General features: G+C 34.4%; 1 protein-coding gene across 1 annotated transcript; it reads left to right on the top strand.

Moving 5' to 3' along the window:
• The first annotated feature begins 1,095 nt into the window (after positions 1-1,095).
• LOC131165662 (protein ENHANCED DISEASE RESISTANCE 2-like) lies at positions 1,096-19,309 on the top strand. Its single transcript, XM_058123639.1, has 21 exons — positions 1,096-1,585; positions 3,840-3,914; positions 4,027-4,080; positions 4,164-4,229; positions 4,329-4,390; positions 6,451-6,581; positions 6,650-6,696; positions 6,784-6,884; positions 8,016-8,111; positions 8,181-8,245; positions 8,337-8,408; positions 8,820-8,966; positions 9,059-9,378; positions 15,747-15,810; positions 15,924-16,099; positions 17,383-17,484; positions 17,628-17,678; positions 17,756-17,899; positions 18,053-18,148; positions 18,356-18,457; positions 18,835-19,309. The coding sequence occupies exons 1-21, from the start codon at positions 1,433-1,435 to the stop codon at positions 18,925-18,927; spliced, it is 2,217 nt and encodes a 738-aa protein (XP_057979622.1). The 5' UTR covers positions 1,096-1,432; the 3' UTR covers positions 18,928-19,309.
• Positions 19,310-19,671: the final 362 nt, after the last annotated feature.

Genomic DNA, 19,671 nt, shown 5'->3' with positions numbered 1-19,671 from the left:
TTCTTTCTTCATATAATTTGGACTAGGTGTGAAAGAGACGACGAAGATGATGATGCCATGAAGAAGAAAATCTAAGAATGAGTTTGGAGATTTGTTGGTCTTAAGAGAAAGATGCTGTGTTTTCCTTTGATATGTCTATACTGTGACCGCACATCCTCACATAATATAACGAAAGAAAGAAGGTGGAATTAAAAGGAAAATAAATGAAAATACATATTTTTAAAAGCGTGATGACATAACTATAGTGTTAATTATTATAGGTCAAAATGTACATATGAAATTATTAATACCAATAGGATATAGTTTATAGCCTTTATATTATGTTAGCTAGGTATTAAGTGATCAGAGGAAATTTCTATTTTTAAATAAATTTTAAAATAATAATAATGAAAAAAGCTTCACTAGAAGCAATATAATGTTTTTTAAATGTTTTTGTAATGAAACAATTGACTTTATTAAATGATAAAAGAAGTCAAATGAAATAAATTATAGCATGCATTAAAATTATTTGTGCAATTAAAATTTGACCAGATGAAGATTTTGTTTGAGAAAAATAAAAAAAATAAAATAAGGACGGGTTTCACTTTTTGTCGTATTTTCTTTTTATGTCAAATACAAATAAGCAAAATTAAATGTTAATAATGTGTAAAATTTAATTTTTGTTCATTAATATATCTATTTTATTTTATTTTTTTCTTTTCTTGATAGTTAAACATGCAAAGTAAACTATTTAATATTTTTTAAGTCTTGAGAAAAAAAGTAGAGATAGTTTTAACTTGATAATTTTATTATTATTTTAGAAATACCCTTTAATGAACTTAAATTTAAAATAAAATTACCAAATAATTAATTAAAAATTATTTTCCTTCCAAAACTACTATTATCTTTATAACTCTCCTATTATCTCTTTTAAAACCCTAATTTTAAGATTTTAAAGCACATAAAAAATAATATGATTATTCAAAATTGCATTATTTTAGGGATGAAAAAAAAAAGTGAGAGAGAGATTCACAAGCGGATGAGGGGTAGTTTTGTAACTTCGGTTTGAACAAACCTTATGTCAGTCTCCGTGTCATCAAACATGCCAAGACAGTTGTATTTAAAGAGGAGGGAAACAGAGAAAAAGGAAAATATAGAAAGCTTCGCCGGAAAAACCAGCGAACTGGTATTCCCTGTAATTGATTCTCTGATTCCCTTAGGTGGAATCAGAGGATCATCTCATCGCCCCCATTCGTAGAGGATCATCTCATCGTCCCCATTCATTCACATTCAATTCTTTTCTTTTTTCTTGAAAAGAAATACGTAGAAATTACTTAATGTAGCCATCTTCGCCGTGCTGGTTCTATAACCAAAACTGGAAAGTTTTGATGGATTCCCGCTTCTGATTTTCAAATTTTAAGGAATTCAGAAGGTGAGTTTGTGCGATTTCTCAATGGGTATCTTGAAAACGGATGATAGAATGGAAGGATGGCTTTATCTCATTCGTTTCAATCGGTTGGGGTTGCAATATTCACGCAAACGGTACTTTATTCTCCAAGACAACTGTCTCAAGAGCTTCAAGTCCGTACCCACATCAGACAGAGAGGTACTTTATTCTTTAGGCTTTCTTGTGGGTCATTTATACACAATTCTACGCTTGTTTGTTTGAATTTCAATCTTTATCGATCGAACCTTGTGCTTGCGTTTGTTTTTTTCTGTTCTTCGTTTTTCACCGGTTCCTGATATGATGTTTTTATGATGAGAATCAACCAATTGCTGTTTACATTTTTGAAGCATTTTTCAATCCAACGCATGTATAGCTATTTCAACTTTTTCTTGTAATGGGTTGAGAATTGCATCCTATTTATTTGATTGTTTGATCCGTCTAATTCACGCAATGTTGTTTCTGAGTTTTATTTTGTAGCAGAATGATATCAATTTCTTAGAATGTTTTCAAGCAATGGATTCCGCCTCATTTTTTATACATACATATTTATCAGTATTGCTGATAGCATTTAGTGTCTAATAGTTTACCAGATTCATTTTAAAAAAAATAGTTTACCAAATTCATTAGCATATGCTAGTATTATGGAGAAGAATTTCTTGGATTCATCATGGATTATGAACTTGCAGTGTTTTGAGTTGTTATTTGAATTTGGCTGCTTGACCATGATGCTGGAAACCCATTTCTTGAGGCCATCCCTTTTCTACTTTAAATATCTCCATTCTTTGAACTGACCCATTTGAAAATTATTTGACACAATACAGTTTTTTTAATACGATATTTACGGTTCTGCATCTTGACTCATAAGAAAAGTTGGCAATGTGATATCAACTAAGATTGTATTTAAAATTTGATTATACAAACAAAATGGTAAACTGTTGGAATTAGTTCCATATAGGTTATTAATTTAAAGAGACGTGCCTTGGATCAATGGGAAGGTTGCTTCTTTGTGATTGGTTGGTCAAGGGTTCGAGTTCAAGGAAACAGCTTCTTTGCATAAAAGCAGGGGTACCCTCCCCTCCCTCCTTCCCGCCTCCCCCCAGTCATACTGGAAGTGGAATTGCATAAGAAAACTTAAAACCTCTGCCAAGTTGGGAATACGTGGTTCAAAGATTTAGCCAACTGTTAAGGCTTGGTTTATTTAAAAGTGGAATGTGGAAGTTTAAAAATGTCCTTAACTATGGTAAGCCACAATAATCAGTGTACAAGGCTGCCATGCCATATTAGGGTCTGGGAAGGCTGATGGTGTATGCAGCCTTACCTCCACAATTTGGGGAGGCTGTTTCTATGACCCCAGTGAAGGTGTGGTCTTCAGGTCAGAGTGTAACTCCCTAAAACATTTTAAGAAAAACTTATGTATGGCTCCTGCATTGATCCTGAAAGCAGCCATGCAACCCATAGTTCTGGAATTGATTAATGGGTATTCAGCCATCATATTCATTTGTAACTTGTCTCCAACTAAACTGTTAGCGCTTTATAATAGCACAAGGAAAACAAAAGGAATGATTATTTTGCCCGTTCCAAGTCCCAAAGTAGAATTAGGATTTTTATCTTTTAGTTGGTAAAATATAGAATGAAATACACTTTCTTAACTTTGCTTATTATTGGTAATTAGGAAAGGCTAGTGCTATCCTTCCTTCTATGGGATTTTGGATTTGAGTGACAACGCTGAGAAAAAAAAGACATTGAAGATGGATTTATCCCCGTGGGAAAGATGTACAGTGGATATTTTGTTTTTGGCAGGACTCTTCACATGGGGAAACTTTCTTCTGATAATATTTAGTATATACAAACCAAATCCATGATGGAAAAGTGATCGACAAGCAACGGAAAGTAACATTCTCACTGTAAAATTAACAAACTACACATTGAAATGATCTTTTTCTGACTGAAGTTCTGACCATGTTATGGAGCCCTATAACATAGTAACATGATTAAACATATGAAAATTTGAAGAGGCATCACAAAAGTGAGGATCAAATAGAGATGATGACTAAGGATATATTGGAAGCCAAATAGCTAAAAGTTTCTTTGCCATTTATTCAATTAATTTATGTCTGAGTTGGAGTAACCTTTTGAAAGAAAAGCCAATTAGCTCATATTTTTCTACTTGGGAAGAGACTTCCAATAATCAGTAAAAAAAAATTAAGAGGGAAATTGGAGCCGTTAACTGATGTGTGCATTTATATTATGATCTTTGATGTGTTTTGACGGATAGTTGTGTTCATGAATATTGTCACTTTTACATTCTAGTTCATTGGCTAGAGCCGCTAGACGTTCATGAGTTAAAATAACTGTTTTCTATTTTTGTGATTCCAACCATGATAGGATGAAAATCAATCTGTTCTTTTGTCAGGAGCCGGTAAGAAGTGCAATAATAGACTCCTGCATTCGGGTTACAGACAACGGAAGAGAAAGCCTTAGTAGAAATGTATGAAGATTTAGTAAATATAACTGTTCAGACATGAGGGATCAATTTTATTTGGATCTCCTGAGATGTCCTTTTGATTGTCAATAATTATAATATTGTTTGCTATGTGCAGGCATTCTTCATTTTCACACTTTATAATACTTCTAATAACAACGATCAACTTAAGGTATGGCACATTCTAATAGAATATATTTATTTTCGTTTCTAACCTCCTTATGCACAAACTTGCTCTATATTTCAAATTATTAGCTGGGAGCAAGTAGTCCAGAGGAAGCAGCCAGATGGATTCATTCCTTTCAGGATGCTGCATTGAAGGTTCTAAAATCTAAACTGCTAGCTTATTACCTATGAGTACAACAGTTTTATTTATGATGAAGGTTTCATTTTTATTTTTTATTTTTTTCATATTTGCAGGATTATCCGAATGGAGCAAAGAATGTTACATCCAATTCTAAGAGGAAATGGCAACCTTTTAGGTAAATCTCATTTAGAGTCCAGCCCTAAAATTTTACAACAAGAAGGTTTCTCAAATTTTTTTTTCTCTTCTATTTCATCTTATGAGTATTTTAGTTTTATGTTATTTCTTTAGATTTTAGTATTGAAGGAATGAAGGAATCGTATTAGTTTGAAAAATTTAAAGACAAAAAATGTTTAAACCTCGTACAGATTGTATTAATGTTGCTGTTATGCCCACATACCCATGGAGGCAAAAATATATGCATGCGTAGGGCATCCTCTATAAGCAACATGTAGTGTAAATTTGCAAAGGCGATCTAGGTTATTGCCCCAAAGTGACATACCATGTCAGCAACCAAGCACAGTGTCAAATATATTTAGTTCAGAATAGTAGAGTTGGATTAGCTTGGAATATAAGACCCTTAATGGCAAAAGCAAGTTGGTAGTTGACAATGATTAGAAGAAAAATTGACATAATTTTCTTTATGAAACTAACTGGTTAGGAGAAAAAATTTGGAAAAATGAAAAATCAAGATTTAAACTATAAACTAGGAAATAAAACACAAGAATAGGGTAGGCATCATTTTAGACAAAGAACTGAAAGATGGCATTGTAGATGTTAAAATAATGGGAGACATAACCATAAAAATAAAAATGATTGTAGGATAAGAGATAATAGATTTCATTAGTGCTTATGCTCCTCAAATAGCCTTGGTGGAAATCTTAAAATGCAATTTTTGGAACATATGGATAATATTTTACTAAGGATACTGGAGAGTGAGAAAATATCCGTAGGAGTGTATTTGAATGGGCCATTTTGGAAAGAAAAATAATCGTTACAAGAAGATACATGAAGGGGATGGATATGGAGTTTGCTAAGTCCTTATCATTTTGCCTTATTTATGGATGAACTTACTAAAAATATCCAAAATGACATTTCGTGGTGTATGTTGTTTATTCGATGACATTGTTTTGATTGAGGAAACTAGAGATGGAGTAGAATCTAGGTTAAAAATTATGGAGAGAAGCTTTAAAATCTAGTAGGTTTAAGATATTATAAATAAGATAGAATATGTGAAATGTAATTTGAGGCTTTCCTAGCATTAGTAGATTTCAGTATCTTAGATTTATTATCTAAGCTGAAGGAGAAGTTGAAGATGTAACGTGTAGAGTTAAAGCACATTGGGTAAAATGGAGAAGTGCATTGAGCTTGCATTGTGGTCGTAGAATACCATTAAAACTAGTAGGAAATTTAGACTGGATGACTATAAAACCAACTGTGCTATATGAATCAAAATGATGGGCAACGAAGAAGCAACATATCCAAAAACTAAGAGTTGCGAAAATGAATGTTAAGGTGGAGGATGGGACGAGATAACATAAGGGCCGCTAAATGGGTTGTGCACTTGAAACATAGGCAAAAATAATGCAGAGTGGGGAGGAGCAACTTGGTTGCTGTTAATGCCTAAATGGTAGTGGGAGGGGAAGAGTTAGACCTAGAACACCTTGGACCAAGATAGTGAGTGATTGACGGCATTTCAACTTTCAGAGGATATTGCCCTAGATCATGTGTAAGGCTTGGTTGTAATCATCGTCGTTGTCATTGTTGTTGAATTTTATTCCATACTACCAGAAAAAATTCATGGTTGAATAGGAATTAGCAGTGGTTTAGAAACTAAAATTGTCAGCTCTATCAATATTATTTTCCACGTCCCACCAGACTCCTACCCATCCATTTGAATCAAATCATATCCCATTCCCAACCAATCCCCATGTGGAATAAAAATGCACTAAAAAAGAATCCCCTCATTGAAGGGTGCTTTGAAGTTCAAAGTTCAAATGCCTTGTTGAAAAATAAAAAGTTGATTTTGTATTGATTCTTGATCAAAGATACCCATTTTCTTTGGCTTGTGCAAGTCAATACTCCTGTTTGGTTGGGCTGCTGCCTGATAATGAATTATTCTGTTATACATAGTCAGTTCACCTGTGTTTTAAATTAAATTAAATTGCAAGTTACTATATTTTTTCCCGTTCCACTGTATATACTCCCATTTTATCTGTAAGATCTTTGTTTCTCCAGACTGGTTGGCTCAAAGAGAACTGGCCATAATAACTCTGTAGACTGGACTCATAGTCCTTCAATGCATATGGATGCAATGACATCTGATGTAATTGCACCTTCACCGTGGAAAATTTTTGGTTGTCAGAATGGTGAGTGCTGAATTCTTTATTCGCCTTTTGGTTAGGGCATCAATGATCAAGTCTTGTTATTTATGCAGGGTTAAGGCTATTCAAAGAAGCAAAAGATAGGGATTTTAATGGGAGGGTATGTTGTTTTTGGCTCAAGTTGTTGATTACAGTTCATAAATTTCTTTTCTTTTTTCTTTTAGCTAAAATATGTTGTTATCCTCAGCACTGGGACGATCATCCAGCTATAATGGCAGTTGGTGTGGTTGATGGAACATCAGAGGCCATTTTCAGGACTCTTATGTCTCTTGGTCTCTCGAGATCAGAGTAAGATTGCGTGAATAATTCCATTATCTTTCAAATTATTGAGTTGATGTTATGAAAGTCTCTGCTCTTGTCGTGATTGGGATCAGATGGATGCTGATATTGTAAATAGTAAGAAATTATCTTGCCTTCTCAGTTATACATGTGGGGCCATATGCCCATATGTGCTTGCACTGTTTCTTAACTCAACAATTAAACTAGTACTAGATCCTTTATAGTTAGAGTTGTTAGAGGAAGTCATTGTATTGTTATTCTGTAGCTGTAAAGGTTCAGGCCTCGATGCATCCATTGTTGATTGATTCCTTAAAGCTAAGCCAGTCATTATTGTTGTAAATTAATTTTTAGTACTTACTATAGCACTGATTTTAAATCGCTTAATTGTTGTTTGAATTTGGACTGACCTGAATTTTTGTTCCTAACCTAGACCAACCCATTGCCAACTTCCCATTTTGTTTTATTTTTCTTGTAATATTTCTTCTAGCTTTGAAGAATCATTCTTACCCTTACATCCTTATATTCCATCTAAGGAGTCTCATTTCTTGTTCTCATAAAACCCATTTTAACCCACTGCTACAATACTAAATAAGTGCCTATGGTCAGGGGATGGGAGGAAATATTTCCTTTTACAGATATAGACCACAGAAAAGTTGCATCAGAATTCATCAATATTAATTACAATATTTGTGTGCTAGTTAGTAATAAAACTGAAATTTCCATTTGATGTACGGCAGTTGCCTGTTATGCTTACGTATGCATATTAGTTGTTTGTCTTTCTAATATTAACTGGAAAACTAGTCAAGGTTAATTGATTACACATTCAAGAATGCTTCCCTCTGTTTTCATGAGGACTAGCAACTAGCAACTGATAATCCATGAGAAATGTCTAAATGTGCATGAGACAGCATGAAAATATGCCTTCTGTTTTCTGCTTCCTTTTTTTTCATCTTCATGAAACAGCATGGTGGTGGACCTTAACTCTAATGTGTCAACTTTGTGATTCATTGTTGCTTTCTCGCCCATCTCAGCAATTTCTAATTCAGAACAGAAAACATTAGAAGTTGCTCCTAGCATGTTGTTTTCCTTGATAATATACTGTTTTGCTTCTGAAGGTTAAACTCCATATTATCCGTGCAGATGGGACTTCTGTTTCTGCCGAGGCAGTGTGATTGAGCACCTTGATGGTCATACAGACATTATCCACAAGCAGTTATATAGAGACTGGCTACCTTGGTGAGATTTGCCACCTCCTGTGTCCGAATTCACTAAAATATACCTCAGTTAACAAATATCATTTTGCAGGGGAATGAAAAGAAGAGATTTACTATTGCAGCGTTACTGGAGAAGGGAGGATGATGGTACATATGGTAATAGCATTCTTAAGGACATGTTAGAGCATAATGTGATGGTTTAGAGATATTTGTCTGTCATTAATTTTCTTTGCTCGTTCTGTTACAGTAATTCTATACCATTCCGTGTTTCACAAAAGATGTCCGCCACAGAGAGGCTATGTCCGTGCTTGCATTAAAAGTAATGTATGCTTTGTATTTGGAAGTTAAAATTTTTATTTAAGAGCAGTGCCAATCAGAGGATTAATCTCAAGCACACATTTTGAAGAAACATTATAATCTTCTCTCACTTGGCTGTTACTGTTTGAAGACACACTTTTTCAGTATGTCTAGCATGTGATCTATATGCTGTACATACTGGTTCTTCATTCATTTGCATTCTCATTCCATTTTCTTATTACTTCAATTTGTAAAAATTTATTTGAACCTCTTTATCCTTCGCAGCATACTGTATCGTTCCTCTCCATATTCTTAGTGCTGGAGCTCATATAGTCATATCTGCATATCCTAGGGAGATTGTTATCTGGAATATTTTCTGTTTCTATTGTTTTTTCCATATTAATGTTACTTCTGGATTTTGACCTTTGTGCAGGTGGAGGATATGTAATAACTCCTCTTAACAAAGGAAAACATTCTGTTGTCAAACACATGCTTGCTATTGATTGGAAGTTCTGGAAATCCTATGTACGAACATCATCGGCACGATCCATAACCATCCACATGCTTGAAAGAGTTGCAGGTATCTTACGCTATAATTTCGATTTTTGTTCCTTAGAACCTTTTCTGATTGATAATCTTCAGCATTAGATTGTGACCATCTCTGTTTGGCAGCACTAAGAGAGCTTTTCAGAGCTAAAGCAGGAAACCATTTTTCTTCTGAGTTCTCAACCAGGGAGTTAACAAAGGATATTGGGTTGCTTCCAAATGAAATAGAGGATATAAAAACCGAAGTTCCAAGAATGGAAGGGATTGGGAAGTTTGATGAGGATAGCTTAATACAAGATGAGGTGGAGAATCCACCTTCAAGGCCCTCAAGTCTCATGGATCTGAACGATGCTGCTGATGAGTTTTTTGATGTTCCTGAACCGTCAGAGAATAATCACTTGGAGAATGAGTGGCATTCCGATTTGATTCCAGAATTACACTCTCCGGTACTAACTATTGTTAAGATTGATCTCTTTTTAGTGTTTTAACTGATATTCAGATATGTGGTCTTCAATTCTATTTATCCTGTTATTTTAAGTTGTTCATCTTAATGAGCAATAGTATGGCATTATTATTATTATTTTTATTATGGACCTAACTCATAAAAGACACATCAGGTATCTTTTAGAGAGCAGGGATGATTTTGTAATATTAGAATAGACGTAATTTTGAGACATTTTGGAACTTTTATAAAATAGAGGAAGAAGAAGAGAAAGAGAGAGGAGACCTAACTCATAAAAGACATATCAGTTATATTCTAGAGAGCAGGGATGAAATTGTAATAGGGGTAATTTTGAGATGTTTTGGAACTTTGCTAAAATAGAGAGAGAGAGAGAGAGAGAGAGAGAGAGAGAGAGAGAGAGATGATGTTATTTGTTTTCTTTTATGTCAAAACATGCAAAAACACTATCTCCTTAGTTAGAGATAGAAATACACTTTCATTTTTTAGTAGACATCTATTATGAACAGGGTACCTCTTATGGAAGGGGAGATAACTCTTAAAAGACACTATTGGAATAGGTATCTTTTAGAGAGTGAATATGCATCTCTTATGAATGGAGATAACTCTTAAAAGACACCACACAGAATAAGTACCTTTTAGAGAGTACAGGTATCTTTTTTAGAATGAGACGACTCTTCCGTACCTTTTAAAGAGTGAGTAGGTATCTCGTATGAACGGGGATCACTCTTAAAAAACACCTATTGGAATATGTATCTTTTAGAGAGTGAAAATGTAGGACATAACTTTTAGAGAAGATACCTATTGAAGTAGGTACCTTTAATTTTAAAGAGTGAATAGGCATCTTTTATAGAAGGATATCACTCTTAAAGGGACTTGTTGGAATAGGTACATTGTAGAGAGTAAGGATAAAATTGTAATTTTTGACAAGTTTTGGAACTTTTTAAAATAAAGGAAGAAGAAAATGAGAGGAGATGATATTACTATTATACAGCGATTGAGACACCCTTTCATGATAGGAGACATCTCTTAGAAGTCAAATCTATTAGGTATAGGATAGTTTATATGGAAGGATACGACTCTTAAGAGACATCTATTGTAATAGACGTTTTAGAGAGTGAATAGTTATCTGTTATGGAAGCATATAACTCTTAATTAAAAGACATTTAGTGGTATAGGTACATTTTAGATAGTAATGATAAAATTGTAAAATTAAAAAAGAAAAAAAAAAGAAATGAGGAGATGATGTTATTACTATTATAGAGCGATTGAGACACCCTTTCATGAAAGGTGACATCTCTTACAAGTCACATCTATTAGGTATAGGATATTTTATATGGAAGGATATGACATATATTGGAATAGATGTTTTAGAGAGTGAATAGTTATCTTCTATGGAAGGATATATCTCTTAATTAAAAGGAATCTATTGGTATAGGTACATATTAGATAGTAATGATAAAATTGTAAAATTAATTATGCATAATTTTAAGTAGTTTTGGAACTTCTTTGAAATAGAGGAAGAAAGAAGAGAGAGAGGAGATGATGTTATTGTTGTGTTTTGTGTTAAAAATATAGACATTATTTCTTTATAAAGGGGAGTGACGCCCTTTCATGAAAGGAGACTTCTTTTGGAAGACATTATTATGACTAGGGTATTTCTTATGGATGGAGAAAATTCTTAAAAGACATTGATGGGTACCTTTTAAAGAATGAACAGGCATCTCTTACGAGAGGAGATGACTCTTGAAAGACTTATATTGGAATAGGTACATTTTAGAGAACAACAACAACAACAAGCATTAAGTCCTACTAGGTGGGGTCGACTACATGAATCCTTCTCCTCCAATTCACCTGATCCAAAGCATTTTCCTCTATTAGATTAGAGGCTATTAAATCCTTCCTTACTACTTCATTCTAAGTTACTTTAGGCCTACCCCTATCCCTTTTCATGCCAGAAACCATAACTAACTCACTCCTCCTCACAGGTGCTCTAGGTACATTTCAAAGAGTAAAGATAAAATTGTAAGAATTAAAATAGGGATAATTTTGAGAAGTTTTGGAACTTCTCTAAAATGGAGGAAGAAGAAGAGAGAAGATGATGTTATTGTTGTGTTTTTCTATGTCAAACATATTAAACATTATCTCCTTATATAGAGATAGAGATACTCATACATGAATGGAGACATCTTAGAGACAAATCTATCATGAAGTATGGAAGGAGATAACTCTTAAAAGACACAATTTTGAATAGGTACCTTTGAGAGAGTGAATACGCATCTCACTATTTGGTAATTTAATTTTTTAACTTTAATTTTAATAAAAAATAAATATTTAAAAAGGAACCTAATTTGAAAACACACTCCTTTTCCTTGTCTTTTTATTTTTCCAAGTATTATAGATGTAGATTATTATTTCAGTTAATTGTTTTTGTACATTGTTTCTGTTTCTTTTTTATGCGAAGCACTTACATTTAGTTAACTGATTTTAGTCTTTTACTTGATGATTTCGTTCTTCAATATCACATCGACCTGAATGATAAACATTCCTTAGTATTTTTTTAGGTCTATCATAGCATGCAAATTGAAGGTGAAATTGAAGGAGTTGTAATACAAAGATTTAAAGCAACTTGCATAAAATGGAAAAATGCTTCAAGTGTTTTGCATGATCGTAGAATACCATTAAAATTTTAATTTTTTTTAAAAAATATATATATATATATTTTGGAATGGCTATGAGCTCAACTATGCCATATGGATCTAATGCATTGTGAGCTTCAAGGCTTGCGTGGAAAATGTTCGCATTTTTAGGATTTTTGGGCAATCTTGTAGTTTAATATTTTATGTTTTTGCATTATTTTTGCCGCATTTACAATATGATTTTTTATTAGCTAATAATCTAGTTAATTATCTAGGATCTAGGATCTTTATGATTATGTAAGGTTTTTATTATTTTAAATATTTTACAATTATATGTTGGTCTAATTTTTAGGTATTTGATATTATATTTTGTTAATTAGGATTTGATATTAATTCCTAGCGATTGTTTGCTTATTTAGTGTTTGGAGAAAGCCAATACAAAGGCTTGATACGTAACCAAAAGAGGCAAATTGGAATATTTAGGATTCAGCCCTAATTGAGTTTGGCCTTCATTTTCATTCTTTCTTGTTATTTCTTGTTTATTTTTCTGTTGTTTTCTCTTATTTTCCTGCATCCTTCTCTTGTGCCAATTGGTCCATCTGGTATCAAAGCCTCATCTTGATCCTCCCTCACTACCATCCACCACTGCCAGCCCAACCTTCAGGCAACCATGAGTCAAGTCTTACCATCCACGGCTGAGACCCTACCCATAGTATTTGCACCCAAATCCACCACCCCCAGCACCCAAGTAGCACATCTTCATTGCTGACCAAGTCCCTAGTCAAACAGTGAAATCAAACACCCACGGTTGACATGCCATGCCAACAATATAGCGGCAGTACAAACTACCTACTGCGCATCACCAACATTGGAGATTTGTGGCTCTTCCATTTCCTCCTTGTGTGCACTATTGAACATGAGAACTTCCCAAATCCCTAAAACACAATCTCAATTCGGTCCTCAATGCTGTCATAGTTATGACCAGGCAAACTGCTCCAATGGCTAGCAACCATAGTGGCCAGGCCAACCCAATACTGATAAAAATCAGAACATGGTTGATTAAAAAGAGTTAATTGTTGAAACAGAAGAAAGGTATGTCGAGATGCTCAGTGTGCCTATGTCAAAACCAAAGCTGCAACAGTAGCATTAGCAACAGGATATGAGGGTATAAAGGACATTCAAATATTAACATATAAGCCCAACAAATCATGGAGGAACTTGAGGAGGTGGAAATTGCGGAGATTAAGCCATCAGTGGAGAGTAAGTCTGTCGAGTTGAAGACTGAAGACATGAGTGAGTTGCATATGTGGAATTTATTATTCTCGATACGTTTGTTTTCAATGCCTCCACCAACTTGCCTTCATATTTATTTTTATAGCATGTGAATTATCATTTCAATGCAAGTTTGTTTGGCCGCCTGGCCGGTCATTCTTCATCCTTCATTTTGAATTCAAGGTCGAATTTTACCAACCAGGGGAGAATGGTGCAATATAAGCTTCAAGTCCTGCAATGGGAATGCTTGGCATTTTATAGATTTTTGAGCAATCTTGTAGTTTATTATTTTTAGAATTTTCTCTCTTTTTGCAGCTTTTTTATAGAAGGATTTTATTAGCTAATAATCCAGTAGATTATCTAGGATGTGTATGAATGCATGAGGTTTTTACAATTAAAATATACACAATTATGTGTTGGTCTAATTTTTTGGATTTGATATTATTTATTAATGAGGATTTGATATCAATTCCTGGAGATTGTTTATTTATTTAGTACTAGGAGAAAGCCTATATAAAGGCTTGATGTGTGACCATGTGAGGCAAATATGAATGTTGATCATTTAAGTAACCCTAATTGAGTTTTGTCTTCATTTTTGTTCTCTCTTTTAATTCCTTATTTATTTTTTCTATTGTTTTTTCTTATTTTTGTGCACCCTTCTCTTGTGCCAGCGGTGCACAAAATGTTGGGCAACTAAGAAACAACAAATCCAAAAAGTAAGCTAAAATAAGAGTGCTAAGGTGAAGGACCCATATAAGCCTAAAAGATAATTAGGATCAAGGACTTTTGTGGTAAGTTGGGCAAAGTGTTAGATTACCACTTTACCTAAAAGTTTAAGCTATTAGGTTGTGTGCCAACAATGCATATCAAGCTTTAACATGCCCCCACACGTGCAGCCCAATAGCACGTGGAGAGATAAACACATGATAACACCCATCATAGGGAACATAATTTTTTTAAACATCACAGAATAAAAGCTAGGACCTAGGACCTCCTGGTTACATGGCTCTAATACCATGTTAGATTACCATTTTACCTAAAAGCTTAAACTATTAGGTTGTGGGCCAACAATGCATATCAAACTTTAACACAAAGCACTGGCAGAAGATACTGTTAGATTATTACTTCACCTAAAAACTTAAGTTGTTATATTGTCAGCCAACGATGTATATCAAGCCTTAACATTCCCCCGCACGTGCAGCCCGATGGCACGTGAAGAGAAAACACAATAAATAACACCCATTACAGGGAATACAATAATTTTTTGAACACCACGTAACAAACGCAGGCAACGAGACTAGAGCCCAGACTTCCTGGCAACCAGCTCTAATACCATGTTGGATTACCATTTTATCTAAAAGCTGAAACTGTTAGGTTTTGGGCCAACAATGTAATATTAAGCCTTAACAGATACATTAAGAGAAGCATGGTTAAAATGGCTTGGGCACTTGTAACATAGGCCAAATAATGCACCAGTGACGAGTGAGCTAGTTAGTTTTATTGGCAATAGGAAGGGGAGGGGTAGACCTTCAATAGCTTGGACTGGGATAGCAGGATTTTTCAGCACTTCAAGTCTCCAACTTCCAAAAGATATTGCCCTAGATCATGTCGAATGGCTGAAGAGGATTCATTTAGCTGACCCTAATGGGAGCTAAGGCTTGGTTGTTGTTGTAGCTGTTGCTATCATAAATGATGCATTTCAATTGTGGTACAATAATTCGATAAACTTAGGTGCAAGTCAAGATTCAAGATTCATATACACATTGGATATCATGACAGTTTTGGACAATTTTGGCTTTTTAACCCTCGGATCCCTTTAGAAATAATTTGTTGTGAGTAGTTTGGACAAGTGTAGCTAGAACTTTTGGTGGTTGTGATAATATGATTATTTTGGCGAAAAGATGGCTGGGACTCATCCAACCTTTTGCATTGCTATTTAGTATTTACTTTTAGTCATCCTTTTTAGACAGGTAATCCTTTTATAGATGAATTTCCCTATATTAGTTTTTGTATTCATGTTTGTTGCTTGACACACTGCATCTCTTCTAAATCTTCATTATGCTTGGGGCACATGGATGTCTTTATGGAAGTCGAAACAATACAATGTAGTATCTAAAATGGGTCCGTATTTTTTTTTAGTAAGTTTCAAATAATTATTTATGTAGTGCTTTTTAAAATGAGGGATCATATATAATTTTTCTGCTGAGCTAGAAATTACAATTTCATCTGACTGGTTATGGTGGTAACTTCATCTACATGGCAACTTTTTTTATCTTCAGCTCAGAACAAACTCCAGGAAATGATTTCACTTTGATGAAATTTTTCCAAATGCCTGCAGTATATGTTGTTCATTTTTTATGCTTTTTTCTGTTAAGAAACATTTGTGATTGATGGGTTGTTTTTCATTTTCTCTAACATAATTGTTGAACACTAATATCTGCAGGATAGATGCCAGCATAAACTGTCAACGGCTTCAGTTTTTGTAAAAAAATTGCATGAACTTGCAGGTGAGTCCTGTTAGTGCTAAAGTTTATTGTAGCATAATATGATGGATGGGATGGGTGTAATAGTTGCTTTCCATATATGCCTGATTTGTGAATGATTTGAATTTATGCTGCAGTTCAGAAGAAGGGTTATATGGACTTACAGGAGATGGTTAGAGAAGACAGTGAATCATGCTGTTATGGAGCCACTCTTCCCAAAGACCCGAGTTGTGCATTAGCTTGCAGTTGGACAACTGCTGATCCTTCTACATTTCTAATTCGTGGCGATACTTATCTGCAAGACAATCAGAAGGTACCCTTTAGTTACCAGCTTTTCTTTGGGTAAAATCCAAAGGCCCATTTAGTTGTGGATAATGGTTTTCATTTTCTATTTTCTGTTTTTCATGGAATTATAATGTCAGCTTATCTTTTTAGTTTTCCATGATTTGTATTAAAGAAGTAGAAAATAAAGTACTTTAGTTGCCAAAATCAGTTTTCTTTCATTTCTAAATTTCCAAATAATTACAAATTCACACCTTGTTTTCTGATTTTCCAAAAAAAAAATTAAGAAATTAGAAGTCTAGAAAAAATAATAAGATGTTTTCCAACTTTCTTATGCAAATTTAGAAAATTAGAAAAAAAGGGTGTAATTTTTTGTAATTATTTGAAAAACTAAGAATGGAAAATAAAACTATTTTCCACAAGTGAATAGTGCCAAAACTTTGTATCATATTTTAATTTTTTATATATATGTTGCAAAACTGAAAAATAAGCTTCTTTGAAAAATTAAGTATGGAAAATGAACTCTTGTCCAGTTAAACAGGCCCTATATTTTAAAAACTGAAGTTGGTCAGTTGGAAGTAGGAAACATTAATGGCATAAGCTGACATAGAGAAATTGTGGCTTCTATAGCTTTGTGAACTACTATCACAATAATTCCATTTTCTGGGGATGTCAGCTGCACTTTCACTAGCACTGCTCTTAACCAAATTTTATGACTGTTGTGTCCTTTTTTTAAAAAAAAGGGGCTGTCTTATAGTGTGTACTTCCTATTTCTCATCAATTGGACACAATGAAAATAAATTATTCCTTCTGCATTTCAGTTTTTGTGTCTTCATTTTGTCGCTGATAGCATCTAAGATGAGCCTATTCACTGCATTATGCAAACATGTTCATCAACATTGATCTCTCATCATTTTTTTTACTGTTATTTGTTGATAAGTCAATTTGGCAGGTGGGTTTTTGCCTCCAAATTCCATTGAAACACAGATGGAATGACATCATCTCATGGATATACATCATATCATGGACATCCTAAGCTTCTTTATTTTAAAGATTTGCTCTCCCAAACTTTTCAACTGTAATGAAAAAAGTATAGTTAGGGAAACATATTAGATCATTCATAGGATTCATTTTCATAAAGTAGACTCCCAAATCAGGAATATTTCCATAAAATTGACCCAGAAATTCATTTGCCCAGCTCCCAATTCCCAAAAGATTTAATAACCAAAGAATGATAATCTATCTTGTGCAAATAGAATGTCTTGAGATTTTTTAGTTCTGTCCTAGACTGCTGATTAATTATCCTTTCACCAGATCAAGGCCAAACGCACCTTGATGCAAATGGTTGGTGCTGATTGGCTAAGATCTGACAAGCGCGAAGATGATCTTGGGGGCCGAGCTGGTGGAATTGTTCAGGTTTGGTTTGTAACTGTATTATGTTTCTAATAATGGATATTTAATTGTTAATATCATTTCTCCAAACCATGCACACATACTAACAGAATCATGATAACTGAAAAGGCATTCTTATGCAAGCAATTCTTGTTTGAACTGTGCAGAAATACGCAGCACGAGGTGGACCGGAGTTTTTCTTCATCGTTAACATACAGGTGAGCTTGATTGTCTTATAAAATCCTTTTGGATCATCAATAATCTGTTTTTTTTTTTGGTTGGCTCTCATGATTAGGTTCCTGGTACAACTACATATAGTTTGGTGCTATATTACATGATAAACACTCCTTTGGAAGAGACTCCCTTGCTAGAGCGCTTTGTTAATGGAGATAATGCCTACAGGAATTCAAGATTTAAGCTCATACCTTACATTTCTAAGGTCTGTATATTTAGCAGTGGAAGCAGTTTAAGATGGCTCTGAAAACAAACATGTTTTTCTGATCAAGCATTTCATGATGGTGATGGATTTCAATGTTCAGTTTAAACCTGGTTTTAGCTTGACCATTGTGTGCCTTTTGGTTTGTTCTCTTAGGGATCATGGATAGTGAAGCAGAGTGTTGGAAAGAAAGCATGCTTGGTGGGTCAAGCACTTGAAGTAAACTATTTTCGTGGCAAGAACTACCTGGAGGTAAAACAAAAGATTACTGTCATTTATAAGCCATTGGGGTGGGAATTAAGGATGAAGATGGCTCAAACGATGTTACTTTTGTGCTGTCATCCTATCATACCTGGCCCATTAGAATGTAAACACAGAAAGGATATATTAAAATCTATATTCTTTCTGGATTGCCCTGCTCAGAATATGCTAACCTTGGCAATGTGTGTGAAAATTCAGTTAGGGATCAATGTTGGGTCATCGACAGTGGCAAGGGGTGTGGTCAGTCTTGTTCTTGGATATCTGAACAATCTGGTTATAGAAATGGCATTTTTAATTCAGGTAAAGCATGGGTAACTATCCTATCTAAACTTTTCTTGGAAAATGTCAAATTTCCTGCTTAACTAACAGATATACTACATTGGGAGAAATTCTTGGGTATGCTGGCACACATGTACCGGGTAGTGGGAAACACCAAATGGATTGTAATGATGTGCCCGCTACACAATATCGGCACGTCCAAGAATTTTGCCTACATTGGTAGAAAAACCCAAAAATGCATCTGAATGGATTCCAGACAAGCATGAACACCCAAACAATTTTCCCTAGAAATTTGTTGCGTTTGTGATGCTTGGAAGAATACAAGCAAAGGATAGACAGAATGAATTGTTAGTGCTATTAGATACTTGACCACATGGACAACTGGTCATCTTTTGCAGGCCAACACACAGGATGAGCTCCCAGAGTTCCTTCTTGGAACGTGTCGACTAAATCACTTGGATGCATCCAAAGCTGCTGTGGCAACTCCTTGATTGTTTCCCCAAACAATTTCATACCCAATTCCTTGTTGGGCAATGCCAGCTACTGGATTCCTGAATTCAGCACAAAAAACAGAGATGATGGCCAGAGGTCCTTGAAGTGACTTGTGTACATGTGTTTTTTTTTTTTTTTTTTTTTCGCCTTCATTCAGTCAGATTCAACTTGCCAGCAATTCACCCTCATGAATTCTGAGTGGGGGCAATTCAATTTGTAGAGTAGTCACTCGAATTATATATAGCTCAATCTTCAATTTATTCTTTATGATACAATTCTTTTTTTTCTGGAGTACTGTTGCATTCCATATGATTAAATTTCAATGTAATCATTATAGAGCTGAAATTTTGTCTAATGGATGCCCTCATTTTTTTAGGTTTTTATGCCGAGTCTAGCCTATAATTTTCCATAACAAGAGAACTTGGTACTACTTGGACTGGGCCTGGGCTGCACCCAACACAGGCATATCCAGCCAGCCAGATCCACCTATTGGGTGAATCATACAACATGAACAATTATTTGTTAAGACAATTTGCCCAAACATTATTCTGAGTACTTATTTTGTCTCACCCTCGTGATTATTCTCATCATGTGGTACTTGGTTCTTCCTAAGAATTCCTTTGATTATTGCTGGGCCATTTTGGCAACTCCTTGGTAAGAAAGTTCCCTTTCCTTCACTCTGAATTCACAAGTTGTTTCATTAATTTTGCTAAACCTGCAAGATATCTTGAAGACCCTAATGC

This window comes from Malania oleifera, chromosome 10 (assembly GCF_029873635.1).
Source record: "Malania oleifera isolate guangnan ecotype guangnan chromosome 10, ASM2987363v1, whole genome shotgun sequence".
NCBI lineage: Eukaryota > Viridiplantae > Streptophyta > Magnoliopsida > Santalales > Ximeniaceae > Malania > Malania oleifera.
The sequence above is the reverse complement of the archived record's forward strand: the minus strand, read 5'-3'. Positions and strand labels throughout refer to the sequence as shown.

Bases quoted from the DNA above. Each gene is read 5' to 3' on its own strand.
- LOC131165662 (XM_058123639.1), top strand. From the start codon at position 1,433: ATGGGTATCTTGAAAACGGATGATAGAATGGAAGGATGGCTTTATCTC. The intron at 17,485-17,627 runs GTTTGGTTTGTA...TGAACTGTGCAG, and splicing joins GAGCTGGTGGAATTGTTCAG to AAATACGCAGCACGAGGTGG. The intron at 18,149-18,355 runs GTAAAACAAAAG...GTGAAAATTCAG, and splicing joins GTGGCAAGAACTACCTGGAG to TTAGGGATCAATGTTGGGTC.